This window comes from Gymnoscopelus braueri (assembly GCF_963280865.1).
Source record: "Gymnoscopelus braueri genome assembly, chromosome: 24".
Classification (NCBI taxonomy): domain Eukaryota; kingdom Metazoa; phylum Chordata; class Actinopteri; order Myctophiformes; family Myctophidae; genus Gymnoscopelus; species Gymnoscopelus braueri.
In genome coordinates this window covers 11,820,862-11,838,529 of record NC_137626.1, presented here as the reverse complement: position 1 = coordinate 11,838,529, position 17,668 = coordinate 11,820,862, and the positions used below count along the sequence as shown (strand labels likewise).

The 17,668-nt window shown below is 41.2% G+C and overlaps 1 protein-coding gene across 3 annotated transcripts in view; it reads left to right on the top strand.

The window, feature by feature from the left end:
- Nucleotides 1-11,620: 11,620 nt before the first annotated feature.
- The window catches only part of LOC308080681 (uncharacterized protein), a 93,410-nt gene continuing 87,362 nt past the window's right edge, over nt 11,621-17,668 (top strand). Inside the window, exons 1-2 of one of the 3 annotated variants that reach the window (XM_080422606.1) lie at nt 11,621-11,818; nt 11,871-11,993. In XM_080422606.1, coding sequence (XP_080278732.1) covers nt 11,876-11,993 — 118 coding nt within the window. In that variant the 5' untranslated portion in view covers nt 11,621-11,818; nt 11,871-11,875. Of the gene's footprint in view, nt 11,994-17,668 lie in introns of all 3 variants that reach the window. The other 2 variants (XM_080422608.1, XM_080422607.1) reach the window with 2 other exon arrangements.

Here is a 17,668-nt window from a genome sequence, read left to right as displayed (position 1 = left end):
TCCACCGATAAATGTTGTGAAAATAGCCGATCTACAAGCTGTCACTTTAATGTCATCTGGGGGGGTCCCCCCACCCACAGGTTGAGAACCGCTGCTCTAGTGGCGTGGCACAGGGTGAGAGCACATGATGTGAGCAGGTGGCTTCATTGGATGGGGCAGTTGTTTCTCTCTCATGTGGCTGGAGTTTCTTTTTTTTTTTCTTTGTGGCTTTTCAAACTAATTAGTCCAACCACCAGAGGGCTCCATATTAACCCTTTAAGACCGGGAATGCATCTGTGTCATTTTAAGATTTATTTGGCTATATAAAAATAGCAGATCTACAAGCTCGGTGCCGCGCTACGAGCTTGTAGATCTGCTATATATTCTTTTTATCGTGAAAATGTGTGCAAATCTTTAGTTTGAATATATATATACTTTTTTAAAGCGAAAGTTTTTAACTCAAATCTTTGCTTCAAGGGATTTTACAAATGTCTTCTAAATCCTAATTTTATTTTTCCCTATTTTTTTTTTTATTTTCATTTTTTTTTTAACTTATGTTGCTATATTATCAATGGTTTTCAAACTTTTTTCATGTCAAGGACCCCCAATATAATATGTATTTTTCCGCGGACCCCCTCCCATCTAAAAATATTTTGTTCCAGGGACCCCCAGACGCAAAGATTTGCTTGTAGATCTGCTATTTTTTTTTTTAAATCGTGAAAATGTGTGCAAATCTTTAGTTTGAATATATATATACTTTTTTAAAGCGAAAGTTTTTAACTCAAATCTTTGCTTCTAGGGATTTTACAAATGTCTTCTAAGGGCGCGCTCCCACCAAGAGTTGGCTGGCCGCTGTTAAACGCAGGTTGTGCGCGGCCACAGTTTTTTGCAGCCAGCGGATTCTAAAAAACGGGAGTGTCGCGCCTGTCACTCACTTTCAGGAGCCTCCCCGTAGCACCGCCTGTGCCTGCTGCCTTGAGCACCATGTTGCTTCCTGAGTCTTGAGACGGTCCGCCTTCGACTCACCCGATTGGACAGAGGGAGAAAATCAGCGCCTGCCTCCAGCAGTTTTATGCTTAGTCGCGGAGAGCAGATAAACGCAAGGTCTGCGCGACTAGCGGAAAAATCTGCTCTTGCGTGAATCAACGCATTTGCATTGACAATGCATTGGCAGATTCTGCAAACAGCGGCCAGCCAACTCTTGGTGGGAGCGCGCCCTTAATCCTAATTTCTTTTTTTTCCCTAAATGTTTTTATTTTATTTTCATTTTTTTTTTACTTATGTTGCTATATTATCAATGGTTTTCAAACTTTTTTCATGTCAAGGACCCCCAATATAATATGTATTTTTTCCGCGGACCCCCTCCCATCTAAAAATATTTTGTTCCAGGGACCCCCAGACGCAAAGATTTTAGTTAAAAATGCATATAATAATTTGCACAAATTTTCAGGATAAAAATACAAATAATTGCAGATCTACAAGCATAGCCAAATAAATCTAAAAAACCAAATAAAATGAGTTGAGATGTTTACTGCCCGAAAATGGCAAAACTAGCTGTAGGGGGGGAAAAGGAGAGGACCAAGTATAGAGCCCTGGGGTACTTCGGTCAACGAAGTATAGGGTCGAATTGGTAAATGGAAACACATCCTCTCAAAAGCATTCATGAGAACATGATACATGTTTGGGATCAGAGACATGGTCTTATTAACAATTTGTCATACAGGACGCATTATAATTTTATTGAACAATAACTATGAAGAACAACCCATTAAGTATTAAAGGAGTAGTTCACCCAAAAAATTACTTATTTTCTATCAATTACACACCCCATGAAGCATTGAATTCATGGAGGTTTTTTAGTTCCTGAGACAATAATTTGATGATAATAATAAAGATGCTAATGTATCCGGTAGGAGACACAAAGTAGACTCTTTGTGTCTCCTACCGGAGAGACCGCCAGTTATCAAATTATTGGCTTAGGAATGTGACAAAAACAAAAAAGTCTCCATGAATTCAATGCTTCATGGGGTGTCTAATCGATAGAAAATAAGTAATTTTTTGGGTGAACCACTCCTTTAATGCCCGCCCCAAAGTGCCACACATGCTGGATATAAACTTGCATCTATAGACATAAGATGCAATAATTGGACACCAGTGGTGGAAGAAGTAGCTACTCAGAGATTTTACTTGAGTAAAAGTAGGAGTAGTGTAGAAATACTCTGTTACAAGTAAAAGGCCTGTGTTCAGAATGTTACTTGAGTAAAAGTACAAAAGTATTCGCATCAAAATATACTACTACCAAAAGTAAAAGTACTGAAAATAGCAGATCAACATGCTCACAACGTATTGTGAGCTTGTAGATCACAATTCATTTTCAAATGGCCTACGTAAAAAATAGGGCTGAAGTGATTCATGTATGTTTTATAATATAATAATCTATATCTAAGGAACTAGTAACTAAAGTTTTCAAATAATTGTAGTGGAGTCAAAACTACAATATTTGCCTCTGAGATGTAGTGGAGTAGAAGTACACAAGTATTAAAAATAGGAAATACTAGTACAGTACTTGAGTAAATGTACTTAGTTACTTTCCACCACTGTTGGACGGCGTATGTTTGAACGCTGCAAGTCTGACAGTTACAAGAAGAAACCCGGGACAGCATGAAGAATCACAAGACACGAAGCATGTGTTTTTGTTGCTTTCCAGGAGCTTTTATTTTTGTTGTACCACACCGTGTTGCTCTGGAAGAACCATTTGGGCTGGACTGACTCTCTCTGGGATGTTTTGTGCATTAAGGACGAGAGGTCGGACAGAGGAAGTCACCGTTAGAGAAGAGTCAGGACTCTGCATGATGATTTGGAACTCCATTCATCCACCTTTTACATTTTTTTACTGCTGCTTGCTATAGCTGCTATGAGTAAAATGCCTGTGTTCACGTCACTGTGTTAATTTTGACAGCACATTTTTATTTAGTTTTAGTCATAGTCTTTTGAATAAAATTCCATTTTGTTTTAGTCATATTTTAGTCATCTGAAATGTTTTAGACTTAGTCTAGTTTTAGTTGACTGAGTATCATAATATTTTTGTCGACTATATATATATCATAAGAATTTAGTCGACTAAATCTACAGTTGATTTAGTCGACTAATATGTATTCCGGCGGTGCCTTGATGGCGTCGTAATGGCTGATTTTACACTTGGTTGCATGCTGAAAATAGCCGATCTACACGAAGTGCAACCAAACATAAAATGACTTGTCTTTTAGTTCTACTGGATCTCGTCTCCACTAGTCCCTCCCTAACATTTTAGTCTAGTTTCTGTTTGCTGACGAAATTGTCACTACATTTAGTCTTAGTTTTTAGTCATCGCAGCTTAGTTTTTATTTAGTTTTCATCTATGAAAAAAGGTAGTCGACGAACATTTTTCGTCATAGTTTTAGTCGACGAAATCAACACTGATGTCCATGAGTGTACAAATGAAACCAAATGGACCCAGAAGGGTGCAGAGGCTGATTAAGTATCCTACACTGCCTTGCAGTGCATCCATTCCAGACCCATCTGATTATATGTATTTACTTCAGTTATTGAACTCGCAATACGTTGCATCCCCTTCAGGCCTGTCTGTCTGTCTGTCTGTCTGTGTGTGTCTGTATGTTTCTTGGTTTGTCCAGAGCATTGGTCCTCAAAGTGGGGTCCGGGGACCCCCAGGGGTACTTGAGGGGTTTCCAGGGGGTTCCAGGGGGTCCCCAGCTAAATGATGGACAGGAACCAAATGGACCCTTATGGGTCTGTAACTCTGAGAGTGTACAAATGGAACCAAATGGACCCTAACGGGTCCATTTGGTTCCATTTGTACACTCTCAGAGTTAACGGCTAGAGCCGTAAAAATCTTCTCTTATGGGGGTCCCTGGCTTATCTTTTCAAATGGGGGTCCGCGGGTTAATAAGTGTCAATTTGGGGGTCCTTGACATGAAAAGGTTTGAGAACCACTGGTCCAGAGCTAATCTCGCAGACTGTTGGGCTGATCAGTGCCATATTTCATGTGCACGCTGCTAGAAGGCCAAAGTACCTCCAATGTCTCCATGCATTCCTTTTTTTGTTTCCCATATTATATATATATAATTGAACTTCAATGGCGCTCAGATTGGGCTGAAACATCATAGATACAGCATGAATGACTGACGTCATAGACAGGACACCTGAAAGTCTGAGGTTCAGTTATCATTGTCACCATTTACTATTACTTTTTTTCCTCGAAAACTTTGGCATGCTCTAGTCTATAGCTTCGCCATCCTTTGTTCAGACTTCAAAATGTTCAGCTTTAGAAAGTCTTTAAAATGTTTTATCCTTTTTACTGAATTCCGATATCAATTTGATTTACAGAAGGCCAGACGTACGTAGATCAGGTTCTCAAACTAAAAGATCAGCTTTTAGATATAAGATACAACTGAGCGCAGAGTGCAGTCACAGCTAGGCATCTGGGTTGCCAGATCTGCTTATAATAATTTCCCCGCAAGATTTTATTTGAAAATAGCAGATCTACAAGCTCACAACGCGTCGCATCGTGACGCGTTGTGAGCTTGTTAAAGTGCTCATGTGGCCCATAGTCGCTTCTTTTGGGCTGGTTTTCCTAGACCTGGTTGCTTGTTTCTCTCACAGAATCTGGCAACACTACTAGGCATAAGTAGCCAGCCAGTGCGTGAATGTCTTTATATTACACATGAAACACATGCAAACTAGATACAAAGTAAAATCTTTCAAAATTCCCAAACCATCAAAGCCACCAACAATGATCAGGAGCAACCCCAACGTCATCAGCAGGTACTTTGCGTCCAGGAGCCGCTTGAGCTCCGAGGAGGCGTCATGGACTTGATGAAGGACGATGCCCACGACCAGGCAGTACGCACCTGCCATGAAGAGAACCAACCGAAAGGCAGACACCATGGGCGTGAGGAGGAGCACAAAGACGGAGATGACGCCTTGCAAGGGAAACGCCATGATGCTTTCGAGGAGGAGTGCAAAGAATCCCGTCCCGTTTTGCCGCCCGTAGATCTCCAGTTGATCCGCTGCACGTGTGAACTGGCCGTCCATCACCTCCAGGAGTTGCTCCACCGGAGTCGTTTCTTTTCCCGAGTGCATTCTGTAACGCTCCTTGTATCCCGTATTAGCTCGATACGAGTGAACTGGCTTTCAGCGACTTTTCTCAAAGATGACTGCTGACACCTTGGACCACTTTGAATGGATGATGGTCAACGAGCCTTATAAATGTAATTTGTGGTGTAGCGTGATGTCACCAGCATCGTCCAATATGGCACTGTTTCTCAGTGTTGGAAAATGTACTCAAATGTTTTACTTAAGTACAAGTATCTATACTGCAATGCAGAAATACTCTGTTACAAGTAAAAGTCCGGTAATCAAAATGTACTTGAGTAAAAGGGCAAACGTATTGGCATAAAAATGTACTTAAAAGAGTAGTTCCTAGTAACTCCTCCTTTAAAGTACAAAAGTAAAAGTACTCATTATGCAGAATGTCCCATTTCACAAGGTTTCAAATGTGTAAACATCTTTTGAAAATAGCAAGCTCAAAATGCGTCGCATCGTGACACATTGTGAGCTTGTAGATCGTTTTTCAAATGGCCGAAATGTATATTTGGCTGAAATGGTTAATGTATGTTTTGTAATGATAATCAAAATCTACAAAGTAACTTGTAACTAAGGTTTTCAAATAATTGGAGTGGAGTAAAAGTATAATATTTGCCTCTGAGATTTAGAGGTGTAAAAGTAAAAGTACTGAAAATGGGAAGTACTCCAGTACAGTAAAAATTCCTCAAATTTGTACTGAAGTACAGTACTTGAGTAAATGTACTTAGTTACTTTACACCACTGACTGTTTCTCAGTGTCTCAGTGAATTGACCCTCATGGGGGTCTGTAACTGACAAATGGAACTTGGAAATGGCTCCTATCTACTCTGTAAAATTGATTTAATTTAAAAGTTAATTTAACTCTGAGAGGGAACCAAATGGACCCTTACGGGTCCATTTGGTTCCATTTGTACACTTTCAGAGTGACAGATAGTCAATCAGATATGTGACTAGGGGTGCAATAGTTAATCAACATGGCCATACCCATATATGGGCATATCGGTTGGATCGGCGGGCCCTGCACTCCCATGAGGTCCTCGCCGATGTGCGTGCTGAGTTAGAAGTAGGTCGGCCCCTAAAATGTGCATGCCCATATATATGGGCATATCGGTTGGATCGGCGGTTCTGGACAACGCCTATCTGACTGACTCGACGCCGGGAATATAAATGTCCTTCGGGTCAGTGGCGCGACCTGAGGTCGCATGCCGAGTTTGAAGTCGGTCGGATGGACCATTGGTTCTCAAAGTGGGGGTCCGGGGACCCCCACTCCCCAGGGGTACTTGAGGGGGTTCCAGGGGGTCCCCAGCAAAATGTGTAAATATAGCATCAGAATAATTATGACCTTTTATACTTTGGCTATTCAAAAATAGAAGATCTACAAGCTCGTAGCGCGGCACTCGAGCTTGTAGATCTGCTATTTTTGAAAGATCTTGAAAATGTGAGCAAATCTTTGAATATTATGTTTTTTAAGCGAACATTTGTAACTCAAATCTTTGCTTCAGGGGGTCCCTGGAACTAAATATTTTTAGATGGGGGTCCGCGGCCAAATACATATCATTTTGGGGGTCCTTGACATGAAAAAGTTTGAGAACCACTGATGGACGGTTCTCGAGATCTACAGACAAGTCGGACATACGTACAGAGATTCTGTGCATTTATTGTAAGAAGATACGGCCTAGTACCCAAGTTGGGTGTGTTAGTTGGGACTAGCCCTGGTTCAGAGCGTTAGTGACTTTGCTCTAACGCCCTGGAAGACCCTCGCTCTGCGCATGTACAAGGAATTCCACTGCCCTGCCAGCACTCAAGAGTAGTGAAAATAAACAAAACCATTTCGCTACTCACCGAAGCAAAGGCTGTTTTTACTCTGTAAAATACACTTTTTGGGCAGAAAATAAAATATGTCAGCGAGACGGAAATAAAATGTATTTACTCCACAGTGCCCTCTACAGATTTTGGTTAATGGTAAGTTCAAATACTCCAGATCTGTAGAGGGCACTGTGGAGTAAATACATTTTATTTCCGTCTCGCTGACATATTTTATTTTCTGCCCAAAAAGTGTATTTTACAGAGTAGGTGGGGTGCTGAGAGGCTCGCGCATTCCGAGAATAGACTTTCAACAACACAAAACAGCCTTTGCTTCGGTGAGTAGCAAAATGGTTTTGTTTATTTTCACTACTCTTGAGCGCTGGCAGGGCAGTGGAATTCCTTGTACATGCGCAGAGCGAGGGTTCTTCCAGGGCGTTAGAGCGAATTCACTAACGCTCTGAACCAGGGCTAAGTTGGGACTACAAACTTTGCCACTCTATATCTCTGTCAGGTGGAAACCTCATTATATCCAAAACTGTTACTTTTCAGGATTCCAATTCAAAATCAGCAGATCTACAAGCTTCAAATGGTAGAAATGTATATAGGGCTGAAGTGGTTAATGTATGTTTTGTAGGAATAATCTAAATCTACAAAATAACTATAGTAACAAAAGTTTTCTAATAATTGTAGTGGAGTAAAAGTACAATATGCCTCTGAGATGTAGTGGAGTAAAGTAAAAGTACTGAAAACTGGAAATACTCCAGTAAAGTCAAAACACCTCAACATTGTAGGCTACTTATAAGTACAATACTTGAGTACACTTAGTTACTTTACACCAACGATTATGTCCACACGCGTTCACGTATGTCTTCTACAGTTGACCACTGGGCAGCTCTGCTCTCCTGGAACAGGAGTTACTTCAGTGAATGAAATGTTATTTTAACCGCCATGCCAAAAGTCGAAGCGCTGCGAAAACAATTACAAGCAGCAGCAGCGGTATAGCCATGGATCACACGACGGTCGTCGGTCACGACCGTCATGGATGAACTTCAACCTGGTGTTTGCACGTTCTCTATTTATGACCCGTACATCTACCTAAACGTTCAAATTTCAAATATAAAGTGCTAACCCCATGGCCATGGATGTTACAATTATGTACGGGCCCTCAGAAGTACCTGTATCTCCCGTATTATTCAATAAAAAACATTTTAATCCGATCGGGGGCCGTTTTCCCATAGAGTTATTATGTATCAGAGTGCAATACACCTACCAACCGATAGGGTTACGTAGTTGAAAGCATATGGAGAAAATTCGGCAAAAATGGCCACCAATCAGATTAAAATACTTTTTATTGAACAATAAGTTAAATACGGGTACTTTTGAGAGCCCGCACATGATTGAAACATCCGTGGCCATGGGGTAAGCACTTTATATTTGAAATCTGAATGTTTATGTAGATGTACGGGCCGTAAATGGAAAAGATGCAAACAACAAGTTGAAGTTCATACATGACTGTCATGATATGACAGTCATGTTTTTCATACTTAGCCTACAGATGTAGGTCAAGTGTTATTGCAGCCAGGAACACAGGTAAAGAGGAAATGGTTAATGGACTCTAGTGACAAGTCAGTGCATGTTGTTGTTGTTGTTGTGTATTGTTGCTGTTGTTGAATAATGATGATGATGATGATGATGATGGTGTTTTAGTAAAACAGTCATTTAATGCAGAACAGCACGGTAAAACAAGCCGGAAAACAACTGTAATTGTAAATACTGTAAATTATTCGATTTTTTGGTTCAAAATAGTAGCCTATAATAATAATACATCAATTATATAGGTCTCTCTCTCTCTCTCTATATATATATAATTGATGTATTATTATATACATACATACATGTAGCACACACACACACACACACACACACACACACACACACACACACACACACACACACACACACACACACACACACACACACACACACACACACACACACACACACACACACACACACACACACACACACACACACACACACACACACACACGTTTGATTGATAGGTTAAGACTTTGACCGGGGTCATTTTCGAATTGCAGCCTGCTGAAGGTGTTTCTTTAGGGCAGTTTTGAAAGTGAGTAGGGTTTTACACTCCTTTACTCCTTTTGGAAGGGCATTCCACATTTTTGTTGCATAGCCTGAGAAAGAGTTCATTCCCTTTGTTGAGCCAAATCTGGGTTGAACATGATTCGTGGAGCTGCCTCTGGTGTTATGATCGTGGACTTCATTTACGTTTTGGAAGTATTTTAGCATCCCAATGTTGTGGCGTATCTTGTAGACCAGGCCCATTGTAAGTTGCTGTACTCTGTCCTCAACCCTAAGCCATCCAATCCTAGCAAAGTGAGCAGGGGTTAGATGGGTTCGCTGTTTGAGGCCAAGAAGTAGCCTTACTAGTTTGTTTTGGGATGTTTGAAGCCTTGTTGGGCGGTGAAACCGTGAGGTTTGGAAATTTGTACAATTATCCTGCACTGTGATTGGCCAAAAAGTACCCCGCCTAACCCTGCACCGTGATTGGCCAATCACAGTCAATTCAGGACTGTGATTGGCCAGTGTCACATGACACATGTGCATAGCCCTATATAAGAAACCATAACTTTAAAAAAACCATACGTTTGGTTTTTTTAAAGTTATGGTTTCGTCCATCATAAAGAGTGTTTCAATAAATGTATTTATTTTTTGTACATGATTGGTTGACTCCATTCAGTATTGTGATTAGCTAGCAAAACACCGCCCACTTCACACAGGGTGTGATTGTTTTTAAGGCCTTGGTGGTGTTGTGGTACCATGAGGAGCGTGCATAATCGAAATGACCTTGTACTACAGTATGGCCAGAACAAAAATAGATAGAGTTAAACATTTTGCTCCGTCACTAAACGATATCATAGCTACTTTAACAGACTTGGTCCATTGCATTTTGGAGACGTTGGAAAACATTGGAAAAGTTGAAAGGTTTTCCCAAGATGGATGTATTTCACGAGCAAAGGCTTTTCTGAGCAACAGAGCTGTTCTGCATCACTTCCTCTGATCCACCATCTTTCATCCAGTGGTGGAAAGTAACTAAGTACATGTACTCAAGTACTGTACTTAAGCACAATTTTGAGGTATTTGTACTTTACTTGAGTATTTCCAATTTCCAATACTTTTACTTCTACTCCACTACATCTCAGAGGTAAATATTGTACTTTTACTCCACTACAATTATTTGAAAACCTTACTAGTTACTTTGTAGATTTTGATTATTATTACAAAACATACATTGAAGGTAGGGTAAAGTGATATTTTTGGGTATTATAATTGTTTTGGTTAAAAAGGTTAGAGTACTATATTCTGATAGTAATCATTGCTACAGAGCGTTTGTTCGGTCACAGGGGTTTCTCCAGCTCTTTAGTAAACAGAATATAGTACATTTTCAGGTAGGTGACAACATTTAAGCCAATCAGGAGAGAGCACTGAAAAGGCATTTTCTGTTTAATAAAGAGCTGGAGAGACATGGGAGACTCCTTTTACTGAACAAACACTCTATAGCAATGAGTACTATCACAATATAGAGCTATTTAACACGTATTCTAACCAAAGCAAATCACTTACCCTACCTTTAACCACTTCAGCTCTATATATATATTTTGGCCATTTGAAAATAGCCGATACGCATTGTGAGCTTGTAGATCTGCTACTTTCAAAATATTTTGCTACTTTAAGTACATTTTGATGCCTATACTTTTGAACTTTTTCTCAAGTAGGTACATTTTAAATTCCGGACTCTTACTTGTAGAGTATTTCTACATTGCAGTATTGGTACTTTTACTTAAGTAAAACGTTTTAGTACTTTTCCCACCACTGCTTTCATCCCTCTGTACAGAAGTACTGCAGTCTGTAATCAGGGACATCTCTGCCTCTCCTCTGGGGAGGAGGGAGGAAGAGACACATAGACAGACATGGATGGAGAGAGAGAGAGAGATGGGGGGGAGGTGAGAGAGAGAAAATGAGAGGGAGGGAGGGAGGGAGGGAGCGAGAGAGAGAGAGACATAGACCTACACTTGGATAGAGAGAGAGAGAGAGAGAGAGAGAGAGAGAGAGAGAGAGAGAGAGAGAGAGAGAGAGAGAGAGAGAGAGAGAGAGGGCGAGGGAGGGAGGGAGCGAGAGAGACATATACCTACACTTGGATAGAGTGAGAGAGAGAGAGAGAGAGAGGGAGGAGAGGGAGAGAGAGAGAGAAAGGGAGAGAGAGAGAGAGAGAGAGAGAGAGAGAGAGAGAGAGAGAGAGAGAGAGAGAGAGAGAGAGAGAGAGAGAGGGAGGGAGGGAGGGAGGGAGGGGGAGGGAGCGAGAGAGAGAGACATAGACCTACACTTGGAGTGAGAGAGAGAGAGAGAGAGAGAGAGAGAGAGGGAGGGAGTGACGAGAGAGAGAGAGAGAGAGAGAGAGAGAGAGAGAGAGAGAGAGAGAGAGAGAGAGAGAGAGAGAGAGCAAGAGCAAGGGAGGGAGTGTGTGTGAGAGAAGAGAGAGAGACATAGACACTTGTATGGAGAGAGAGGCAGAGAGAGAGAGAGAGAGAGAGAGAGAGAGAGAGAGAGAGAGAGAGAGAGAGAGAGAGAGAGAGAGACAGGACTTTGTAACAGTGTGTAATCACTCATCCAGGAGACCTACACTGGTTCCTCCCAGCCAGGGTTTTCTTTTTTTCCCCTTCTCTCTTCCCCTTCTTCCTTTGGAGATTCTTTCTCAGGTCTGGATGTTTTAGTTTGGAGTCTGTGCTGCTGCTCGCTTGTCTCGTCCACCCCTCTCCCTCTCTCTCTGCCCCTCTCTCTCTCTCTGTGTGTGTGTGTGTGTGTGTGTGTGTGTGTGTGTGTGTGTGTGTGTGTGTGTGTGTGTGTGTGTGTGTGTGAAGTGTATATGAGGACCCTGCCTGTCAGGGGCCCCTCCACCATGCGCTCTAGGATTATCATCTGTGTGGCCCTCATAGCTTTTTCTCAGGTGGTGGCCGTGACCTGCCAAGATGACACCAAGAAAGGTGAGTGAACTCTCTAATGGTAAATGGTGCATTTATATAGCGCTTTTATCCAAAGCGCTTTACATTGACTGTGCCATTAACCCATTCACACACACACACATTCACACACCGTGATGGCGGAGGAAACCATGCAAGGCGCCAACATGCTCATCGGGAGCAATTAGGGGTTCAGCGTCTTTGCTCAAGGACACTTCCGACACTAACTCTATAGGGAGCGCCCCCAGCCCGGGATCGAACTGGAAACCTCGCGGTTTTCCAGTTCACTCTACCCGGCCACTCTACCCCTGAGCCACTGCCGCCCCAAAAGTAGTGCAAATCAGTTTGTTTTTTTTTCTCAAACGTTTTTTCAGCTCAAGGACCCCTTAGCTGGGAGACAGATCAAGCAGGGACCCCCCCCCCACCACTACACATCGTATAGAAATCAATTTAGATACAAGCTCACAACGCCTCGCAGCGCGAGGCGTTGTGTGCTTGTAGATCTGCTATTTTTGGGCAATTTTTTTGATCTGCTATTTCCCAGCCCAAGGACCCCTTAGGGTGTATTGTATAGAATTGTATCGCAGATTAAATTAAATTAGATCTCTTTTTGTTCCCTCTACACCAAAAAATAGCAGATCTACAAGCTCACTGCGAGGCGTTGTGAGCTTGTAGATCTGCTATTTTTTTTTTTATAGCTAATGTTCCCCTCACTCCCCTCAGAATCCTATCGCACAGAGATTTGGAGGACCCCCCTGTAGTAACTTTGAGGACCCCCCCCTACTCGGAGTGACCGGACCCCACTGTCGAAGATCCATGGTGTATATCGTTGGTTCTCAAAGTGGGGTCCGGGGACCCCCAGGGGTCCTTGGGGGGGTTCCAGGGGTCCCCAGCAAAATGTGTTAATATAGCGTCACAATAATTTTAACCTTTTATACTTTGGCTATTCAAAAATAGCACATATACAAGCTCATAGCGCGGCACCGAGTGCCACGCTATGAGCTTGTAGATCTGCTATTTCTGAAAAATCGTGAAAATGTGTGCACATTTTTGAATATGCATATTTTCTAAGCGATCATTTGTAACTCAAATCTTTGCTTCTGGGGGTCCCTGGCATGGCATATTTTCAGGTGGGGGTCCGCGGCCACATACACATCAATTTGGTACGAAAAAGTTCGAGAACCACTGGTATATGATATGATAACCACTGTATATGATATGCCCATTTCTTCTCCCTGTGTAGCCTATCTACTGCAATTCTTGGTTTCCACAACATGTTTTTTTGCAGGTTTCTTTCGTTGCACTTTACAGTACGTAATGTGATCACTGACTGTATGGATTACATGTGGATACGATGGCCTTTAACTATAGCCTACACGTGTGTGCTATATACTGTAAATGAGAGGTCATCACTTAAGGCCAGTGATATTCAAACCTTTTCCCTTTTTATTACTGCCCCCACCAACTAAAACAAGTGAATTACACATTTTGTCCAGATCTAAAATAACTGTGCAACTTCACATAGGCTAGTGCAAACTGTTTAAAACGAATGGAATAAATCAGTTTAAGAGAAGTAAGGTAATTCTATGCTTAGAGATGAACATTTTGGCACAGTTGTGTTGAAGATTAGTAATGTTTGTTCAGGCAATAAGGGGGGCCATGTCCCACCGTTTGAATTGCTACCACTGCTGCCCAAGGGCCTTGTCACACACAGCATAGACTGTGTGAGGGTGCCCTCTAGTGGCCTCTCAGCATTACTATTTGATTACTATTAGTGGTGAGATTCGGTAAAACGAGTGCTTATAACTTTGTTGTGACTGCACCCCCCAGAAACCATCTCGTGAAAAGTTGTTGTGAATGTTATTTCGGTTCGTTTTAGAGAGCAAACCTTCATTCAACACATAATCTTCCTCTTCCTGTCGAAGGAAAAGTCTTTTTATCATTCTTGTGTTGTTTTTACCTTTCTATTGTTAGACCGTTAGTTTATGACAGTTCCTTGTTTGTCAAAGGATGGATGTGGTGGTGGAGAAGTCTCTCATCCTTAACATGCACCATGTTTCAGTTTATGCTTTATTCTTATACTGCCACCATCATGCCACCATGCCACCCATGCCACCCAGCTGTTGGACCAGTTGGCCTTTGAGGTTTGAGGGATGGAGAGATGTTAAATTTATGGGTTATTTATTCATGAACAATTGTGTATTGATTCTAGTGCGTAAGAATATACAGTAGTACATAAAGGTTAAACAGCTAAACGACAAACTTAACAGACTTAACAAAACAGCAAAAAGGAAAAGAGAAGAAAAGAAAAGGGGAATGGAACTAAAAAGACAAGGAGGAACAGAAACAAAAGTTTCTCTGTATTTTTTTCCGTCTAAATAAAGACAAGAAAAAATGTCCCAGAGAAGATGAACCGACAAAAAAGAAATTATGCCTTCAGAGAGAATATGGACCTTAAAAATACATTCCTCCCAGCACCAGACCGTGCTAAAGTGGCGATGTGTGCTGGGGCTGGACCGGGCTATTTCAAGGCAGAATGAAGGGGTTCTGGAGGCCATGGCTATAATGATGTGGCCTGGTGGATGCGACGGCCTAAAAAAAGGAACCACTCATTTTGGTCAGACCTCGGGGCCAAGAGCAGACGAGGCACGCCCCAGTGTGAGAGATAAAGCTCTATATAGGGAAATATGCATGCATTGGCTTTCATCGAGAGGCATTTTAGACGTTCACAGGATTTGCAGTTGGGCGTTGGGCATTGAAGTGAGTGAGCAGGAGGGTTTCAGTGTACGCTTTGTAGTTCTCGACCCCCCAAAAGAATCATATTTGAACTGGGGACCCCCCAACCTGACAAGCACTTGTATTGCGAAATGTATTGCATTTTGCTTGACTCGGTTCCACAGATAAATATTGTGAAAATAGCAGATCTACAAGCTCACAATGCCTCACAACGCTGCCATTTTCCCCATCTTTTCCCCTTTCTTATATTATTTGACAATTAGGCCAATGTCCGACCAGTTGTTATAGTATAGTTTGTTGATTGCTTTTGATGCAGGTTGAGAACCACTGCACTATAATAAAGTTGTACCCATCGTACAGCGTACGTAGTACCAGTATCATGGTAGGCCAGTCTATGATGTCATCAGTACAATGATGTCATATTGATGACATCATGGGATCTCCATATATGGGGATTTGTGGATTTATAGTCTATAGACATTAAAATATCTTTACGTTTTATTTTTGTATTTCCATTTCTGCTCAGCATCAAGCTATATACGCTTAGATTACTTTGATTTATGTTAGGATACATTTGCGCGACTGTACAGACGAAACGGAAGTGGGGAGGAGGCTTCACATCGGCTTTATATTTTAATCATGATCAGAGCTTCCAAGTCATGACCTTTGACATTACAAACACAATAAAGGTATATAGTAACTGACTTGTAGTTATTCATATTGAAACAAAATGGCCCCTTCATGATTACTTTTAGGGCATGTCTGCTTTATTAGATAGCTGAAATAAAAATTTGCGGAAAGATATAGCTGGGAGATTGTATGTAACCGGTGACAGGGGTCATGAGATCACGTTTGAACCCGTGGTGTGTGTGTGTGTGTGTGTGTGTGTGTGTGTGTGTGTGTGTGTGTGTGTGTGTGTGTGTGTGTGTGTGTGTGTGTGTGTGTGTGTGTGTGTGTGTCACATAGGTCTGTGTCTACATGGTGTGTCACCAAATCGTTGGTTCTATAATCTGGGCTTCAATTATGGACTGGCATAAAGCACTAGGAATGAGCCCCACCCCCTGCTGTGGAGCGGAGTCCCCCACTTAACCCCTTAAGAGCGGCTTACTTTAACCATTATCTTACACTTTGGCTATTCAAAAAATAGCAGATATACAAGCTCATAGCACGGCACAGAGTGCCGCGCTATGAGCTTGTAGACCTGCTAAATCTTTGAATATATACTTTTTTTAGAGCGAACATTTGTAACTCAAATCTTTGCTTCTGGGGGGATTCAACAAATGTCTTCTAAATCCTAGTTTTTTTTTTTTTATTTGTTTTACTTATGTTGCTATATCAGTGGTTCTCAAACTTTTTCATGTCAAGGACCACACAAAATTATATGTATTTGTACGCGGACCCCCATCTCAAAATATTTATTTCCAGGGACCCCCCAGAAGCAAAGATTTGAGCCAAAAAAATTTCCAGTGCATGATTTGCACACATTTTAAATATAAAAAAAAAATAGCAGATCTACAAACTCATAGCGCGGCACTCTGTGACGCGTTAGGAGCTTGTATTTCTGTTTTTAATGAATAGCCTAAGTATAAAATAATGGTTAAAGCTAAAATCTAAAATGAATGGGTTATAGTTTACAGGGTAAAATATTCTGTATGACAAGTTGGACCGATATCACATTGAGAACATAATAACAGACAATTTATGATTTTGTGCTACCTCCAAAGAAACAGGCAAGACCTCACAATGAGATCTGCTATTGTTGCAGAATTTCCACCTATTTTTGCCTTTTTTCTTTGCCTATTATGACAATATGAAATGCCCAGAATAGGGATGCTAATTTTCATGTTCATGTTCCCTTCGCGTTTTGCTCAACATCAATAGCAACTACAAACATTTTGACAGGGCATAGTTGATTTCACATTATGCTGCGGACCAAACGTGTGACATTCAATTAACACTTAACAGCGACAGCACTCGCAGCCTCCCAGGCCAGTGAGGCCACCTATGGTGTCTTGGATCCCGTTGTGACCCAACATACAAAATGAGCCTCGTATTTTCCGCAATTACCTTTCCCCTAACTAGGGCTTGTATCTAACCAGGGTAACTGTGCATGCCATTACGGTTGGGACTTGACTTGAAAATACTTGGCTTGATTGTGAGAGAGGAAACTCAAGGTTGCTATGTCTAAGTTGTAATGATATGAATACGGCTTCCTTCTACTGAGAAGCCAGAATAGTCACAAAAGACAGACAGACAGACAGACAGACAGACATAGTGTATAGGCTAGTTCAGGGTCAGTGAAAGATGAACATCCAGAGTGTAAAGTAACTAAGTACATTTACTCAAGTACTGTACTTAAGTACAATTCTGAGGTATTTTTTACTTTAGTTTCCTATTTTCTGTACTTTTACTTCTACTCCACTACACTACATCTCAGATGCAAATATTGTACTTTTACTCCACTACAATTATTTGAAAACTTTAGTTACTAGTTACTTTGTAGATTTTGATTATTATTACAAAACATATACATTAACCACTTCAGCCCTATATACATTTCGGCCATTTGAAAATAGCCGATCTACAAGCTCACAATGCGCTTGTAGATCGGCTATATTCAAAAGATTTTTATACATTTGAAAACGTGTGAAATGGGACATTCTGCACAATGAGTACCTTCTACTTTTGGTACTTTAAGTACATTTTGATACCAATACTTTTGTACTTTTACTACAATTTTGAATTCCGGACTTTTACTTTTTTTTTCTTCCAGAATTGATACTTTAATTTAAGTAAAACATTTGAGTAATTCTTTTTTTTTTGTGAGTACTTCCACCACCGCTCCAGCTCCAGTCAGTTCCATCTGGAGACCAGAAGGCTGTGGGTGAACTGTGACCTCTATACTGTTTTATTTTTGGACAGGGGAGTTTCTCCTCTTAAAAAAAGGAGGCTATAATAACGCT